Genomic DNA, 18,952 nt, shown 5'->3' with positions numbered 1-18,952 from the left:
AATTCTTGATTTCGGCTCAAGTCAGGATCTCAGGGTTTTGAGATTGAGCCCTCCCTCGGGCTCCGCACCGGTAATAGAAACTGCTTAAGATTCTCTCTCTCCCTCCCCCCAACTTTCTATCTCACTAATGAATGAATGAGTGAATGATGTAAGAAGATGAAAACAGAGGTACTGAGTGACAACCTTTAATTAAGAGATGAAAACTAGGAGAAGTAACCATGTACTGTATTTAGAGTGGCCAAAATTGCAAATACATAGATACACTACTTAATGTTGGAAATATATGACAACTCTGTTGGACATGCAAGATTCAGATTCTTTGGTATTATATTTTTGTTTTTGAAAAGATTTTCTTTTTAAGATTTTACTTATTTATGAGAGAAGCGAGAGAGAGTGTGCTTGAGCAGTAGTGGGGGAGGGGGCAGAGGGAGAGGGAGTAGCAGACTCCCCACTGAGCAGGGAGCCTGACTCCTGGGCTCCATCCTAGGACCCCGGGATCATGACCTGAGCCGAAGGCAGACACTTAACCGACTGAGCCATTCAGGCGCCCCAAAAGATTTTCAATAAAATCTTTAAATAAGGATGACACATACAGAGACCCATAATTTTGAACCACTTTTATACTCTTCTGACATTTGCCTCTCCATTTCACATTCTGAGCTCTGTCACACAGCACAAGTCCCAGGGGGCAGCTGACATAGTCTGATCTACAGTAATGTTCTGTGTTAGGGGCCCTTGTACATACCACTTCTATCTCAATGCATTCTCTTAGGTAAAAAAGTGACAACCACCAGCTGTACCCAAACACCATTCCTCCAAAGGATGAGTTCAATGTAAATCATAGATAAGACGGATTTATCCTGACATAATTGCTACCTTCAAAGATTGAGAAGGTTAGAAATAAAATCTCAAGCTAATATTTTACAGATTTCTGAGCTTTAAAAATTTTTGGCTGAGGGGCGCCTGGGTGGCACAGCGGTTAAGCGTCTGCCTTTGGCTCAGGGCGTGATCCCGGCATTATGGGTTCGAGCCCCACATCAGGCTCCTCCGCTATGAGCCTGCTTCTTCCTTTCCCACTCCCCCTGCTTGTGTTCCCTCTCTGCTGGCTGTCTCTATCTCTGTCGAATAAATAAATAAAATCTTTAAAAAAAATTTTTTTTTTGGCTGAATGACCTTCTATTTTGGTCTCATATAAAATAAGCCAACCAGAAATGTATATTAGGTTAAGTTTTCCTAGTATCAGTTCAATTCCTAAAGATGCTATATAATTTTAACAATTTTTGGAAGTCTAAAAGAAAAAGAGACACATGTAAGCATCACTTCATTTTTAGACAATTCTTCAACCTGTAGCACATTTTACAGGGAAAAACTCTTACTGAAGTCCTGTTTCAAGGAGGCAATTTCAAAATCTAAGTATTTGATAACAGGTAACAGGAAATTAAAATATGACATGAACAGTTCTCAAAGTTTATAATAATTTGACTTTCTTAAAGTCACATAATAAAATTTCTCTACTATTCTGATGGCAGAAAAGAGGTAGGAATTGAGGCTTCCCGCACAATGTCCAACTTGAAATATGACACTTTTTTCTGACTCTCTATCATTCATTCTTTTTCAGACTTAGGGATGTGATTATGGTCAGTCTTTGACTTATATTTGTTAGCTTTATAGCAAAAGCAAAGGCTATGTCATATTTTAGTATTTATAAGTTTTCTGTGCTAGCACCTCACAAAGAACGTGGAAAGCAGAAGGAAAAAAAAATACAGTAACAGGGCTTTGTATTACCACATGGTCTTCCATCACAACCTAACAATCAAAGCCCAGCTTTGGCTCACTTACCTACCACTCTCACTTAGAACTAATGTCAGGCAAGCACCTTTGCTAAGGGTCATACCAAGTGACAGACTCAATCAGTCTTTGGTTTAGGTCTAGGTTGCCATCAAACTGGCTGGTCTTTCCACTTAAAGATTCTCGGGACCTCAGAAAAAACACCAGAACGTTCTTGGGAAGGGAGTGAGGGAAACACTTTATTAAAGAAGGGACTAGTTGCAGAAAATTAATTTTTCAAAGTCTAAAATTCCACCGAATTAGACTCCTGCTTTACAGACAAGGCTGCCACCATGCCACAAGAAAGTTGTAAAAGCACTCTTTTAAACCTCTGGAGAAAGCACTATTAACGTAAAACATTTTAAAGCAGACACGAAGGTGTTTTTCAAAAAAACAGAAAACTTAAGGACTTCCATCATTTTTACACGCATGTTTATCTGAAATGCCAGCTGCTGGGTGGATTATCTCCTGCTATGTCAATAATTGTTAGCCTACAAGACATCAAAACTATAATACGAGCTTACTAGGCAATAGTTTCTATTTGGTTGGGTGTAAGTATTTTTGCCTTGAAATTCTAATCAAATAGTGCCTGTCACACCTTAGAAGCACCAGGGAAGTGAAATAGCCAGAAGTGCCAGAGGAAATAACAGAAAATAGACAATATCTTATCTCCCCCACATACTCAATTTACTAGCTTAAAACAGTCAAAATACACGCAGCATATAAAATTCTATTTCTTGGAGCTATATTTTACTTCCTCAGCAACGTTTAATTTTGATGAAAGACTCCATACTGATCTTTTTTAAAAGGTACCTTTAAATTATAAGGGGCTTCCAGCCCTTACCTGAAAATAAAAGCTGTGCAGATAAAAGACAAAGTCATCAATAAACACCACAGAGATCACTTTAAAAACAAGCAGCACGTTAAAAGAGGAATTTTTTAAAAAAAAAACCCATCTATTAGGGACATTTTAAGGGACATTTCATAAAGCATAGACGGAGCTGGAAGCCGCCGCTCCATTTCTGGAGGGCCGTTTGACACTGGATGAAATGGGGGACCCCTGGCTGGTGAGCAGCGGGAACTTTGCAGCGGGCAGGGGACGGCGCGGGGAGGCCGGGGACCGGGGCGCGTCAATCTGCCACCAGCCCGTCCGCAAAGCCCAGCGCCAGTCCCAACGCCACCCGGCTCCCTTCAAGAGGAACTGGGAGCAGGACAAAGGTCTGGAATCTGAGCGCCGGGGTTAGGGAAACAAGACGCGCGGATCCACTAAACGTGTCAGCGGCAAGGACGAGGAGCGAGGAGGGAAAGACGCCAACCCCCAATTCTCAGGCGTTTCCCACAAGAACCGGCTCATTACGAGGAGATGCGTGAGGGGAGCGTGTGCTGTGTGGCGAATAAATCCCAACTCGCGACTCGAGCCTCACTCACTAACTTTGTTCTCCGTCCCTCCACAGAGCGCAAGGTTGAGGGAAGGGTTCTCTTGGCTCTCGTTTAAATGGCCCCTTGGAGGAAGGAAAGGGATAAAAAGCTGCGCTCGCGAGCGCACCGGGCCGGGCGGCGAGCGCCGAGCGGCTGTGGTACCTACCATGGTATTCTTGTCCCGGTACGTAGTAGGTGGGGTTGCCCGCAATGTGCAGGGAAATGAGCACCTCGCCCTGCTCCCCATCCCCTTCCAGCTCCCCGTGGTGGGTGCACAGGAAAAAGAAGGGCGAGAAGCGGGGGTAATAGCCCACCGCCGCGCGCGCCCTCAGCGTCGTCCCCAGCAACAGCGCCAGGAGGAAAGTCCGCGGGGCCCAGCAACTGCGCTCCATGCCGCCGCCGCCGCCGCCGCGCGCCCCGAGCGCCGCTCGCTCATTCAGTTTGGGAGGCACCGGGACGGAGGAGCCACGCGGAGGGAAGGCGAGAAGGCGGCGGACGGGAGCAGAGCGGGCTCGGGAGCGGAGCCCCGCCGGGGAGTTCCGCGGGAGACCGCGGCTCGCAAAGTTTCTTTGGGCCGCGGGAGAGCGGGACCCGGGATGCGGACGCCGAGAGCGCGTCGGCCGCCGCCTCCGTGCGCCGCCGCTGCCGCCGCCGCCTCTGCGCGACGCCCCTCGGCCAGGCCTGGGAAAGCGCCCGCCCCCCTCCACACCTTCTTAAAGCCCCGGGCGCCGAGTCCCCCCACCCCCCCCGCCGCCGCCACACGTGTCCCGGCCGCTCCCCCGCCCCCGCGCGCCGCGCCGCGCGCGCCCGCCCGGCCCCCGCCCTCTCGGGCTCGCTCGCCCGCACCTCGGGCGGCGCGGGGCGCACGCCTCCCGGGGCCCCGGCGCCGGCGCCGCAGCGCAGTTCCCACCCGGGAGGGTTGCCGAGGGGCGCGAGCCGGAGGAGGGGGTGGGCCTGGGGGTGCTGTCGGGGGCCACGGGGTCCGCCAATCTACAGCAAGGGACGGAGAAACCTCGGAGAGCGAGAACCTCCCGCCCAGCTGTCTGGAGGAACACAAGGAGGAGACCATCCCCTTTGGCCCTCAGATTTCCCTCTTTTTCCTGAGAGGGGCGCGGGGGAAGGAGAGGGGTGGTGGGGCCGGCGCTAGCGCCGGCTTCTTTGTCTGCGCTGCCTGCGCCCCGCGCCCCTCGGGGCTCGCCCGCCTCGGAGCCGGGCGGCCTGCACTTGTTCCGGGGATCCGCCCGCGGCCCCGACCGAGAGGGGCCCCTGCGCTCCCTTTCCATCCAGGCTTCGGGTCCCTCCCGCTGCCCCCCGCCCGGCTCCTCGCCGCAGCGACAGAGCCTCATCTGTAGCCGGATTTTAAATGAGATTAAGCGAAAGTGGAATTGGCAGCCTCGAGTGGTGCCTGGAAATGGTGATTTGTGCAGCTCGGGTGTGGGGAATTGTGTGGCACGAAGGGCTGGCGGAGCTGAGCCCCGACAGGCGCTCTTCGCTGGACTGTTCTGTTATTCATTGCTGCTGGGTTCTTCAGGCGGAGAAGGTTGTAATTTTTTAAATCCGTGTTTATTTCCTTTAAATGTCAGCTACGACCAATGTCCCTGAAATGGGGGAAGGGTAAAACGTTCTGGGGAGATGCTGGCAGTGGTGATTGAAGCGGGTGGTAATGAGCTGCTGCACAGGAGACTGCGGGGAAGTGAAATAAAAAGCACGTTTTTTAACCGAGGCCGGCTGGCAGGAGCCCTGCGGCATCCGGAGATGGGGGAGCTGGGTTGCCAGGTTTTAATGCTTCTCCCCACCCACCCTTGGCTTACCACCAAGCCCAGATAAACCCGTACGTACAGAAATGAGTAGATTTTAAAACTGGAAAGAATAGTGTCTTTGCCTATTTGGGGGGTGGGGGTGCGAAAGGCAGGGGCCAAGGGGAGACCTCTGTAGTCATTCGGTTGCAAAAGGAAGAGATTGTTTTTCTTCCTCTTACCCAGACCGAGTTCAGACAGGCAGAAAGGGCCCACTTCTAGCTCCTGATTTTCCTTCCTCTGAACCCCCAGGGCCCGACTGCTATGTATGTTTGATGTAAGGATCGTTACCACTGCAGCTCTGTGCTGGGTGCAGGCTACAAGGGCTGTAGGGAAATTACCACATGTAATACACCACCCCCAAAGGCAAAAATTATCCCCATTTCACAAGGGAAGAAACAGAAATGTTAATTTGCCTAGTATCAGTAACAAAGGCTGGATGCAAGACAGCTTGGCTGCTGGCTTTAAAGGCTCTCACCCAGAACTGCCCTGCAACCATCTACAACCTTAGCAAGAAGGAAAACCACCACCACCACCTGTTCACAGCAGGGAATGTTACCCCAAACAGAATTACAAGAAACTCACCCCACAGCTGGCATGACCGTTACCATGTCTTCCTGTCCAGTTATGTGAATATAACCTAACACAAAATGAATCACTTCTAGAAAGAATCCAAAACTATTGCACATTTTTAGCTAACACTTTTAAATGTTTGTTATGCGCCAAAGTACTGTCCTAAATACTTCATAGACTAAGCTCTTCTAATCCTCATAACAGCTTTATGGGGAAAGTACTATTAATATCCTCATTGTACATATTATGAAAATGAAGCACAGAGAGGTCAAGTAACTTGTCCAAGGTCACACAGCTGATAAGTGAGAGAGCCATGACTTGAACAGTCTGATTCGAGTCCCAGCACTTAACCACTGCAAACCACTTCTAAGGAATGCATGTTGGTGTTGTTAGAGGGTAGTATCAGATTACCTCACTTAATCCTTACATTACACCTGTGAAGTAGATAATAATTATCTTCACTTTTTAGAAAAGAAAGTTGAGATTCACAGAAGTTAAGTGATTTGTCAAGGCCACTCAGTAAGAAGAGGAGCCTGGTATCAAATCTGGCCATGCTTGTTCCCAAGGTTGCTGCTTTAAATAAATTGTCTTTAGGGGCACCTGGGTGGCTCAGTCAGCTGAGTGTCCGACTCAGTTTCGGCTCAGGTCATGATCTGATGGGTTGTGAGATTGAAATCCGAGTCAGGCTCTGAGCTCAGCGACAGTCTGCTTGAGATTCTCTCTCTCTGCCCCTTACCCCACTCAAACACAGGGTTGCTCTCTCGAATAAATAAATAAAATCTTTTTAAAAAATCGTCTTTAGTAAAAGCACTGATAATTGGTCCAGGACGTAACTGGCACTTAATTCCCAGAAGGTTCCAACTTCCAGAGGTCTCCCTCTTTTTGTTTTATAAGAAGTACTTTCTTGTGTATCTTACCATGGCTTTCTTAGCATTCAATTTATGTAACCAAGTTTATTTTCCAATCTTCTCCTTTTTCGGTGCTTTCTTAATTTTTTACAACATTACCTTCTATTACCTTGCATCTTGGTGACTTTTATACTCTTAACTACTCAGGTTCAAATCTCTGACTTCAGCCCCATGGTTGTTCATTAACAGGCACAGAGACTGTTCAAATAATGCCCTGAGTGGTGTAGAGTTGCTTAAGAAAGGGGTAGGTGCTGGTACACCCCACTTAGCAGTCCTTTGGACAAGCATGAGTACTTCTGCTCTTACAATAATAGAGGTCCAAGTTCACACAACTCTGATACTTCCATGGTTAAACCCAGTTCAATTAGCTATTAATTAATACTTTTTAATAATCTTAAAAATAAATCAGGAAAATACACAAGATCTATATAGAATCACCTCGAACATCAGGAATTAGCATCTTCCTAATAAAGTCGTTTAAGTCCCACAAAGTAGGTTCCAATTCAAAACTTCCAGTTTCCCAGCTCCTGTGCGAAGACTTAAATCTTATTTCTATTCAGTGAATCTTAATAAACATCTTCAAGAATATTTGGTCCAGAAAATCTACAAGCCTTCAAACTAAATAGAAAAATAGAGAAATGCTTTTCAAGAAATACTGGCTTTCATCAAAAAACAAAAATCTGCAAAAAATAAAGAGTGCTGTTAGGGGTAAAAAATGAGTTAATCTGTGGGAAAGGGAGTTTAAAATGGGGCAAGATTCTTTTTTAATTAAAACTGCTCTGAAGTGGTAATTAGTCTACAAAAAAAATTACACTTAAGACATTCTTAGACTGTAAATCCTTTCTTGCTTATAAGTAGAAATCACTGCCCAGTATGAATGTGAATAATCATAACACAATGGGAAATACATATATATATGTATATATATGTATATATATATAGTATATGCATATACATATAAAATCAGATCCACAATTTTCAAATCATTGGGAGATGATGAATCCAGATAAAATACAAAACACATTGAATTACATTAAAAAGTTGCAAGAGTTCACTCACTGTCTGCCTTTTATTGATCTTTTGAGCCAAGTAGCAAACGTTTTGATATGTGTGAGAAAGGAAATCTCTACTCTTATTTACTATGGAAAAGTCAAGCAGAAAGTATATAAAAGTGTGTGTGTATATATATATGTATATGTATATATATATATATATATATATATATATATATATATTCCAGTTTGTTCAGTTTCTCCATATATCCATATATAGAGTATATGCATATATACATATATATACGGAGATATGGATATCCATATATATATATGGAGAAACTGAACAAACTGGAATCAGTCAACTCTTCAAGCTCTAAAATAGTAATAAGGGGCCAAATAAGAGGAAACCCTTCCTTACATAGAAGTAAACTTCTCAAACCTATTACTTGTAAGACATGGTACAATCTGAAGAAGTTGAGACTCTTCAGCAAAAGAAGGGTTAGCTAAGTCTTCAGGGAATGAAACTTCACTGGGAAAGGACTGGCTCTGATATGTGTGTCCTGCCAGAACATTTACTTAATGCACCCCAAATTTAAATACGAAGATGAGATAAACCATGGGTCAGTAAAAGGTCATTATATCATAAAATTTCTGAACAAGATCCCAATTCCTCAATATTAAAAATCCCCCCTTTTTTTAAGCTTCTCCACTTCCAGGGATTTGTACATTCTGTTTCCTCTCTCGAATATCCTTCTCAATCCTTGTGCCCTAAGTGCACACCCTTAGCCCTCCCTCCTCCACCTCACTCCTCACTTGGATGCTGTCAACTCATCCTCCATGTCTCCATTTACACGTTTTTGCCTGAGAAGACCTTTCCTGACCCTGCCCACCCTCCATCCTAAATCAGGTTCTCTAGAACTGCACTGTCCATTATGGTAGGCCCTAACCTTCATGCATCTATTCAAATTGAAATTAAACAAAACTCAAAATTAAGTTTTTCAGGTACACTAGGCACATTTCAAGTATTCAATAACTACATGTGGCTCATATTTACTATATTGGACAGAGCAGACTTAGATTATAATAGTTAACTTATGTGTCAACTTGACTGGACCAAGGGATGCCTGGTAAAACATTACCTCTGAGTGTGTCTGTTAGGGTGTTACCGGAAGAGATTAGCATTTCAATTGGTGAACTGAGCAAAGCATATGACCCTCCCTAATGTAGCTGGGCATCACCCAAGCTCTTTCTGCTTGAGCTGACACATCTATCTTCTGCCGTTAAACATCTGTGCCCCTAGTTCTCAAGTTTTGGGACTCAGATCAGGAGTCCCTCAGACTTAGACTGAATTATACCATGGACTTTCCTAGTTCTCTAGCTTGCAGATGGCAGATTGTGGGACTTCTTTGCTTTTATAACTATATGAGCCAATTCCTAAAGTAAATCTCCTCTTATATACATCCAGGTAGATAGATAGATAGATAGATAGATAGATAGATAGATAGATATAGAGATATAGAGATCTCCCAATGGTTCTGTTTCTCTGGAGAACACTGTCTAATCCATAGACTGTTTCCATCATCACAGAGAGTTCTATTGTTTAGCACTGCCCTACACTGAAAGGATGAATGAATGCTCAATCACTAACACATTGGTTCAATTATTCAATCAATATATATCAAGCACCTCCTATGTGCCAAAATGCTAGATGCAGTAGACACAGCAGTGAATAAAGCCAATACAGTGCCTGCCCTCATGGAGTTAAGAGTCTAGTGTTGGGGATTGAACAGTGAACAAGTACAAAAAACAACATAATTCCTGACACTGGTAAATGCTATGAAGAAATAAAACAGGATGATGTGGTAGAGAGTATCGAGGGCAGGCAGGTCCCTTTAGATTGAAGAGGCAGGGAAAACTTCTCTGAAGACTGAAATTGGAGCTGAAACTTCTTGAGTAGGGAAGGGCCCACCACGTGAACATATAGGGGGAAACCAGTCCAACGAGCCCAACCATACAACTAGTGTGAAGTCCCTAAAGCAGGACGATGCTTGGGATGTTCAAGGCTCAGGAAGGGCAGCATGACAAGGGAAGAGCAGTATGGGAGGAGGCCAGAAAAGCGGGTGGGGGCCAGATCACATCAATATGATGGGGAAGATTTAGGTCAAGGAGTGACATGATCCGAAGGAATTAATTAATTTATTTTTAAATGCCAAAAACGTTTGAGAAAAAAATATTCGACTAAGTTTTCCCCAGGGTTTAAATAAATGTTCAGCGTAATATTTTAACATCATCGTCTCTAGCACACTTTCTATCACAGTATCGCAAGTACATTCTTCATTCATTCATTGACTCAGCAAATATTAATTGAACAACTATTACATGCAGAGCGCTGTGTTAGAGCTGGGAAAACTGGTGAACAAGACAGATGCAATTCCTGCTCCATAAAGCTTACATTTCAGTGGGAGAGACAGGTATTAACATTGATTAGTACAATCAATGAGGGACTTAAAAAGTGATGCACGCTTTTTAAAGAGGAATAAAGGATGAAAAGAGAAAGAGAACAGTGGAGATTTACCTGAGCAAGGGGTTGAAGTTATGAGTTATGAGACATTAGTTTGGTAAAAGGGGCTAAGGAGAAGGAGAAAAAATGTATTTCGGGCCAAAGCACCTATGTGTAAAGAAGATGCCTACGGGGAAAGCAAGGCGGTAGAGGCCTGAAAGAAGGTCAGTCCTGATGGAGTAAAGAGCATCAAGGGAGATTGGCCCTGAAGAGCTGTGAGCACAGCAGTGGACAGACCGGGCAGGGCCTTGTCGGCCCCAGCAAGGACGGTGGTCTTGTTTCTGAAAACAGCGGGGAGAAACAGAAGGGACTGTAAGCAGGGACATACCCCGAGGTCACAGTCATACATTTGGAGGGTCATCTTGGTTACAATGGATTGGAGAGCATGAAGGTAGACGCAGGAAGGGGACTCAGAGGTGGTACAAGTAGCTCAAGTGAGAGACGATGGTCTGGGAGGAGTAGGAGGAAGGAGGGTGGAATTGAGAATATTTAAAAGACCCACAGTCCTGGGTGATAGACTGAATCACAGGACAGAGGGCTAAGGCAAGAGAGATGATGGTACCAATTTTCAGGCTTTTGCAGGTTAGTGACTGTTGCTGTTAGATAAACTTTTTTAAAATACTTTTTTATTAAGTAAACCTTTTAATGAAGTATCAATATGCACAAAAAAGGGAACAAATCATGAGTGTAGAACTCGATGCATTTTCACAAACGGAAGACCACATGTGAGCAGCATCCAGAGAACATCATGCAGAAGTGCCTGTGACCTGTTGGAGCCATCATCTTCCCCAGGACATGGAAGGGATTTTAAGCAGGGCCATAATATGTCTTCAGAACGGTTAATTTTGCCTGCTTTTAAATGTCATGTAAACAGAGTCATGCAAATATGTATGTTCTATGCCCGGCATCTTTGACTCAACATCATGTCTGTAAGAATCATCCATGTTGTTGCATGTAACAATTGTCTGTTCATTCTTATTACTATATGGTAGATGGTGGGGATCACAATTTATTTATCTATTGTTAATGGAAATTTTGACCATTTTCAGTTTGGGGCAACTATGAAAATGTGGTGAAAAATTACTCTTGTGCATGTCTTTTGGTGAACATATGCATACATCTCAATGAGGAGAGAGCACTGGATCATGGCAGAACCTCTTTTAATGCACTGCCAAACTAGTGTGATATGAAAACAGATCTATAGGTGTAAAAAATGAGTGAAAGCAAGAATCAAGTGATAAGCCAATAGGTGCCCAACCCACCCAGGACTCTGACCTCTCCCATTTCAACAGACCTTGAACTTCCATTTTGATGGCTACATGGGATGTGGGAATAGAAGATAAAGTTTCAGATCTGCCAAAGTTGGGAAGAATGATAGGATAGTCCTACTCAAAGTGGGGTTTGCAGGTGCGTCTGTAAGTTATCTGTTGCCAGTTCATGTTGAGATATGTACAGAAATTAAGTGCTTAGAAATGTTCATAGTAATTTTATAGCGCAGTAACATCCAAGCGGAATTCCATTTTTCTAGTAACTAATTGTGATTGTATTTTATAAAAATATCTGCCGGTGACACATCACAGATGTTTCTAAAGCACTGTGATAGGAAACCCATGCATAAAGCTATCGCTGATCCTCAAAGAGCTAGACCTTCAACAGAAAGATGAACTAGAAAAATTTTCTCATTTGTCTCAATCTTGGCATGGAGTAATGATGGCAGGGGAACGTTCTCACCAAAATTTGAAACTACAGTCTGGCTCTCAAGAATATGTGGCCCAAATTCATACTTCTGTTTTATTTGAACAGCCTCAAGCCAAGAATTAACTTTAAAGTGGTCCTGGGTTAAAAGTGCTCCGAAGCACCTAGAAGAAACAAATTCAAATGGTCTCTTTGAAGGGAAAACAAACAAACAGAACACCTTTAAGTCAGGCTTCAAAGAATTACAACAGATAAAGATACATCAAACACTTGTTTGCAATCATAAGTCACTAATACTGCGAGAAAGCAGAACCCAGTGAGTAAACTGAAATGGTAGATAACCAGAACCGGACCCACAAAGACTTCAGGTATTGGAATTATCAGCTATAGAATACAAGATGTATTTATTTAATAAATGTAGAAAAATTAAATGTTTCAAAAATAAAAGAATAAGGGACTATCAAGAATGACCAGGCATTCTCAAAGTGAAAAACTGATACCTAAAATTGAGAACTCCTATGACAGACACATCTGCTTCCGGCGGTCTGGACTAGTAGACATTCTGGGGGGCCTTCTTCCTGTAACACAGCTAGATCCAACATAAAACATAATTTCCTTGTGGTGTTGGGCTTATAGGAAATAGAGAAATCACTAAGAGACCAGGAAATTTTAAAAAGGAACCAACCATGAGGGGAAACAGGAACCACATGCAGTAAGCACATACAAATGTGGGTTCCCAATTACATAGAAGCTTAATGCATAGCCGTTGGCACTGCAGATCCAGCGAGGAAAAAAACGGACTTTTCAACAAATGTGTGGAACCATTATTTATCTATATGGAAAATAATAAAACTGAAACTCCACTTCCCACCTAGAACCACAGCCTTAAGTATAGAGCCTTTCACTTGTGTAAGCCTCTTCCAAGGCTGTGGTGGGAGGGTCAGTAGAAATGGGTTCACATAGTTATAGGTTTTGCACAATTTAAAAGATATTTTGACTACATGGTTAAGATGTCCATTCCTTTCTATTCTAACTACCTCTCCACGTTTCTCCTTTTGTAGATTGTCATTGCAGGGGCTGTGAGCATTTTTTTGGATACGGCTAAAGGGAAGTCGATTTAGAGATTTGAGTTTTGCTGGGTATTTTTATGTAGTTTGCAGTCACTCTTGATGCACTAAAGTTACTGCCAGCTGCTGTCCCAGTAAAGAATGACTTCCAGAAACGCTTCTATTGTCCACCATGTGGACCTAACTGGAGGCATGATACGTGGGTACGGTTTAGAGGTCCTATTATAGACTGACCTATGGCCCCTGGCACCAGAAATATGTGACAAGTGGAAGGGTAACATGGTGTGAAATGTATAGAACCAAAAGTTAGCATGTGGAAAATTCTCCCAATCACAAGACATTTCGAAGTGTCAGAAATGCATGAATTAATGCAGTATCTACAATTATAACTATTTTTTGATGGGATCACTTGAAATGTAATTTAACTTAACCAGAATACCTATATTTGAAGGGCACAAGTCTGTGGTATCACTGCAGAGAACAAATGAATCTGTCAGTGAGGTCTCGAGTGTCACGATTCCCAGTCTGCTGAATCACATATTTAGTGTGTCTGATGTAGTTTGCTCTGTCAGTCTGGTGGGTCCAAACACGGAGTGCACACAGTTGTCACTGGTACAGTGACATGACCTGAAGAAACAAGTGTCCCAGCGACAAATCTCTTCCACGCAGTCATCTGTAGAACTAGGTATGTAGTATTAGTCTGAGTGAATTTGGTGATACATTGCACTTATTTGGTTTGGGCATGCCTTAAATTCAGATTAATTTTAGGTTTTTCATAATCATTGATTGTACCAAAATTCAAATACGATGAGGAGAAAGTATTTTAAGGAACGTCAAAAACATAAAACTAAATAAAGAAAACGGGGTTAAGTTTTGAAATGTCTAAAACTATTTTCTAGAACCATGGGAACCCAAGATTCTGACAGTCCATGTCATGAAGACAAAAGAATTAAGATAGCCAAGAAAATGTAGAAAATAAAAATAACAATAAGAGAGACAAAACTATGGGAATTTGTACCCTCCTGAACAGGAAGTGAAGATGAGGAGGAAGATGAAAATACTAATAAAGAAAAATACATTTTATATGATCATACTTGAAGGTCTGAGGCAGCTTCCATTGGATAAATTTGGTAGCTCTATTTTTCATTTTTTGCAGAGCCTCCATGCTGTTTTCCATAGTGGCCGCACCAATTTACATTCCCATTAATAGTGCACAAGGGTTCCTTTCTCTCCACATCCTCGTGAACACTTATTTCTTGTCTTTTTGATACTAGCCATTCTGACCGGTGTGAGGCGATATCTCCTTGTGGTGTTGATTTGCATTTCCCTGGTGGTCAGTGATGCTGAGCGGCTTCGTGTACCTGTTAACCTCCTGTTTGTCTTGCTTGGGAAAATGTCCGTTCAGATCTTCTGCCCATTTTTAAATAGATTGTTTTTATTTATTTATTTATTTATTGCTATTGAGTTGTATGAGTTATTTATTTATTTTGGATATTAACTCTTTACCAGATATATGATTTGCAGCTATTTTCTCCCATTTGGCAGGTTGCTTTTTCATTTTACATATTTTGAAAATTAAACCCTACTCACACCACAGACAAAATATCAATGACTAAAAGTTTTAAATGTGTAAAGCCAAACTTCAAAAGTTTTAGAAGAAAATACTGTGCTGGATTTCTTTCATTTGCTCCCCACCAGATCTATTCTCCACTCTTCTTCCCTATCAACTATGCTCAAGATGCTGACCTATGTAGATGACATCAGCACGGTACCTGAGGCCTCTGTTTTCTGGGTGAGTTTGGTCAATAGGGAGACCGGGAAGTAGATCAAAGGGAAAAGGGTAATGAGGTAAAGGTTTTTACAAAGCTGGGATTAGGGTGAGGTTAGTGAGGCATTATTCTTTGACATTTGCCTCTCTCCATTCTCTCTGGTCTTCCCTTCTGGAGCTCAGTTCAGATGTAAACTACATTTTCTCACTCACTTTTCCATATCTTTTAATCTCTCTGTTATATTTTCTGTTCATTTGTGTCTCTGTGCTGCATTTGAGAGAATTTCAAATGTATCTTCCAGATGTGTCTTCTAACACATTAATGATCTCTTCCCACTTGTGTGTCTAAGCTGCCATCAACCTGCCCACTGGGTTTTCTATTTTTGTGTGTCGTGTAAAATTTGACATACATTGAAGGAAGGTCTGAAATATAAGAAACAATACTGTATTGTATACTTAAAATTTTACCAAAAAGGTAGCTCTTACATTAAGTGTTCTTATTGTAGGAAAATAATAATAAATAATATGAGGGCAGGAGGAAACTTTTAGAGGTGCTAGATATGTTTATGGCATAGATTGTGGTGATGATTTCATGGGTATATATTTGTCTCCGAACTCCTCGAGCCATATGTATTAAATATGTTCAGGTTTTTGTAGGTCAATCATACCTTAATAAAGTGGTTGTTGAAAAAAACAATGAGCAGAATGGTAATAATAATGAATAATAATGAATAAATGTACATATCAGAAATTTTAAGTTGTGGAATCCATATATAACCTTTAATTTGAGACTGTAGTGTTCAGGAGGAGCACACTAACTCCAATTTTTATCAACAAACATCATGTTCAGTACATGTGGGTGTGCGGGGCTTACAGTGCAGAAAGGGGGCCACCGAGGGGGCAGGAGTGGCAGATGAAATCAGCCTGCGCACCACTTGCCAAGCCCGCACAAGGCGATAGGAGAATGGGACACTGTACACCAATCTCAATCACTCATGCACAAATCACAAAGATGCACAAATTCTAAGCAAACTACTAGTAAGTAGAATTCAGCAAAATATAAAAAAGATAACCCAGGATGACCAAGTTGGGTTCACTCTATGACTAAAAGAATACTTTAACCTTAAAAAAGCTCTTCATTATATTAACAATTAAAGAAGAAAAATTAAATAAGCATTTCAAAAGATATAGGATATTTGGCATCTATTTATGACAAACAAAATGAAAATTGAAAAGAACTACCTTGGGACACCTGGGTGGCATGGTCAGTTAAGCATCTGCCTTCGGCTCAGGTCATGATCCCAGAGCCCTGGGACTGAGCCCCATGTTGGGCTCCCTGCTCAGCGGGGAACCTGCTTCTCCCTCTCCCTTTGTCTGATGCTCCGCCTGCTTGTGCTCTCTCTGTCTCTGCCAAGTAAATAAATCTTTAAAAAAGAAAAAAAGAAAGAAAGGAACTACCTTAATCTGATGAAGGATAATACAAAAAAATTCTACAGAAACATTATTCATATTGGTGAAACATTAAAAGCATTCCATTCAAGATAAAAAATGAGACAGATGCCTCCACCACCATTTTTATTTAACACTATATTAAAGGTCCTGGTCAGTGAAATAAGACCAGAAAAAAAGGAGATAAATACATAAGGACTGGAGAGGAACAAGCTGAATTCTTAGCTCGCAGTTAATTTCTTTCAGCATATTGAAGATAGTACATTGTCTCTTGGCTTTCATTGTTACCACTGAGAAGTCAACTATCAATCACCTTAACTGCTACTTATGTGAAGGTAATCAGTATTTTTCTTTCCCCTTACTCTTTAAAGACTTTTGTTTTACCTTTGATGTTCTTCATTTTAACTATAATGCTTTTCTCTGCATAAAAGTCTCACTTTTGTAACTCACCTATTCATTCTAATAGTTTGTATATTTCACAAGTGATTTGACTACCTATATGGAAAAAAGGGAAAAATATAAAATGATACTACTCAGAGAAGCACAACACAAGAAAAAAATAGGCTCTGTAGGAATAAGTTAAAACAAAATGTGAAGTTATATATGGCTAAAATTATAAAATAATTTTCCCAAATTATAACCTCTAGAACCATAATTCAAACCTAGACAGAATGTCCTTAGTGTCTAACCACTATGCTATCTTGCCTTGGGCCATAGAAAACGTCTCATACCAGATGAAAATATTGCAATGAAAATTAAAACAAGATACTCTTTCATACTTACTAGATTGCAAAAGTTAAAAATCTGACAATAGCAAGTATTGGTAAGGCTATAAATTACAAAAACTCTTACACATTGTTGCTGGAATATAAATTGTTGCAACCATCTGGAAAGCAATATTTCAATATCTGGCAAAGTTGAAGTAATATAGTAATTTTGCCTCTAGCTATACACCATAGAGACATGCCCAGTGGGTGCAGAAGGAGATACATACAAGAATGCTTGTAACAATATTGCTATTAATAGCAAATACAAAAATGAAAACTGCCTTTAATAGAAAAATAAATAAGTGATCTGGTCCTGCAATGAGCAAAAGTTTCTTGCTGTTTAAACAGCTTCATTGAGGTTTAATTTGAATACCATAAATTTCATCCATTTTATTTATCATTTTGTCACATATTAATGATTTTTAGTAAATCATTTAGAGTTGTGCAACATCATCACAATCCAATTTTAGAACATTTCCTTTACCCTAAGAAAGATCCCTCATGCCCATTTGCAGTTAATCCTATCTTCCTCAACCCCAGCCCCAAGAAGCCACTAATTTACTATGTATCTATATGTATCTATATTTATACTTGTCTTTTCTGGACATTTAATGTAAACAACATTTTAAAATTTGGTCTTTTGTATCTGGCTTCTTTCACTTAGTATAATGGTTTTGAAATCGCCCATGTTGTAGCGTGTATCAACAGTTCTTTCTTTTTTTTTTTTTTTTTTTAAGATTTTATTTATTTATTTGACAGAGAGACAGGCAGCGAGAGAGGGAACACAAGCAAGAGGAGCGGGAGAGGAAGAAGCAGGCGTCCAACAGAGGAGCCTGATGCGGGGCTCGATCCCAGAATGCCAGGATCACGCCCTGAGCTGAAGGCAGACGCTTAACGACTGAGCCACCCAGGCGCCCCAATAGTTAGTTCTTTCTGATCATTAAAGTATTGTTGTAATGTATGGATAGACCTCTTCACTTTTTTGGCTATTATTAATAATGCTCCTTGAACATTCCCATGTAAGTCTTTGTAGGGATGTGCATTTTCATTTCTTTTGGGTAGATGCCTAGGTGTGGAATTGCTTGAGATCAAAGGTTCTAAATCTTGTTTGTGCCCAGGACCTCTTTAACAGTCTGATGAGAACTGTGAGCCTCTTCTCAAGGATAATATTTAAAAATGTTAATGCCTTTAAATAAAATATATAGGAATACAAAGAAGCAAATTGTATTGAAATATGGTTATTATCAGCATACTAAAAATGTTATGGTAATCTATGTGTTTTTATAAACTCATTAGAAGGGGAAGCAACGTAAACAACTATCAGTGTCAAAGTAATTAATGAGCTTAATCTATATTTCAAGATGTCTCTCTGTATTCACCATGAGGTGACATGGAAATATCTATGACTTCTATTGGTGATAAAGTTACATATTACTATTGTTGGTTGTCTCTTCAAAATTAAAGGAAATGCTAAATTTCAGTTAAAGTTTAGTAAAAATTCTGTTTCATAGATTTTCCCCACCCCCTGGCTGGGTTCTCAATCTATTAAGAGCTTGAAATACAACATTATACTGCAGTGAAAATGAATGAAGGAAAGCTATCATTTCAACACGAATGAATTTCACAAACATAAAGTTTAACTTAAAAAGCAAGTTGCAGGAGAAAACATACACTCTTATACCATGTTTGTAAAGCTTATTTACCTCCTAAATAATACTATTAGTTGTTCAGGCATTCATACATAATTGGTAAAGTATGAAACAATGCATGGTAATTATAACAAATTCAGAGTGGTAATTACCTCTAGGAGGGAAGGAAAGGGGTTTGTACAAGAAGAGGGTGAGGGAGCTTCAACTTTATTAGTAATGATACATTTTTTAGGCCAATAGGTACACAGGTGTTGGTTACATTATTTTATATGTTATTTTACATGTGTGGTGTTTTTTTTTTTTTTTAAGTAGGCTCCATGCCCATTGTGGAGCCCAATGCGGGGCTTGAACTCACAACCCTGAGAGTAAAACCTAAGCTGAGATCAAGAGTCAGATGCTTAACTGACTGAACCACCCAGGCACCCCTCTTATGTTCATTTGATGTTTCTAATGTATTCCCATATGTACAAAATATTTCA

The 18,952-nt window shown here is 41.4% G+C and overlaps 2 protein-coding genes across 4 annotated transcripts in view; both read right to left on the bottom strand.

The window, feature by feature from the left end:
• RELN (reelin) overlaps nucleotides 1-3,923 on the bottom strand; it is a 476,703-nt gene extending 472,780 nt beyond the window's left edge. Inside the window, exon 1 of the mRNA XM_026503988.4 lies at nucleotides 3,413-3,923. Within this exon, the coding sequence (XP_026359773.3) occupies nucleotides 3,413-3,638 (226 nt within the window). The 5' untranslated portion in view covers nucleotides 3,639-3,923. The remainder of the gene's footprint in view (nucleotides 1-3,412) is intronic.
• A 5,776-nt stretch (nucleotides 3,924-9,699) lies between these two features.
• ORC5 (origin recognition complex subunit 5) overlaps nucleotides 9,700-18,952 on the bottom strand; it is a 183,185-nt gene continuing 173,932 nt past the window's right edge. For 2 of the 3 annotated variants that reach the window (XM_057304385.1, XM_057304386.1), the window contains one exon: nucleotides 15,851-16,032. In XM_057304385.1, the coding sequence (XP_057160368.1) occupies nucleotides 15,897-16,032 (136 nt within the window). In that variant the 3' untranslated portion in view covers nucleotides 15,851-15,896. Of the gene's footprint in view, nucleotides 16,033-18,952 lie in introns of all 3 variants that reach the window. The other variant, XM_057304384.1, reaches the window with a different exon arrangement.

This window comes from Ursus arctos, unplaced genomic scaffold, assembly GCF_023065955.2.
Source record: "Ursus arctos isolate Adak ecotype North America unplaced genomic scaffold, UrsArc2.0 scaffold_3, whole genome shotgun sequence".
NCBI classification, from domain to species: Eukaryota; Metazoa; Chordata; class Mammalia; order Carnivora; family Ursidae; genus Ursus; species Ursus arctos.
Note: the sequence above shows the minus strand (reverse complement) of the source record. Positions and strands in the feature narration are given on the sequence as shown.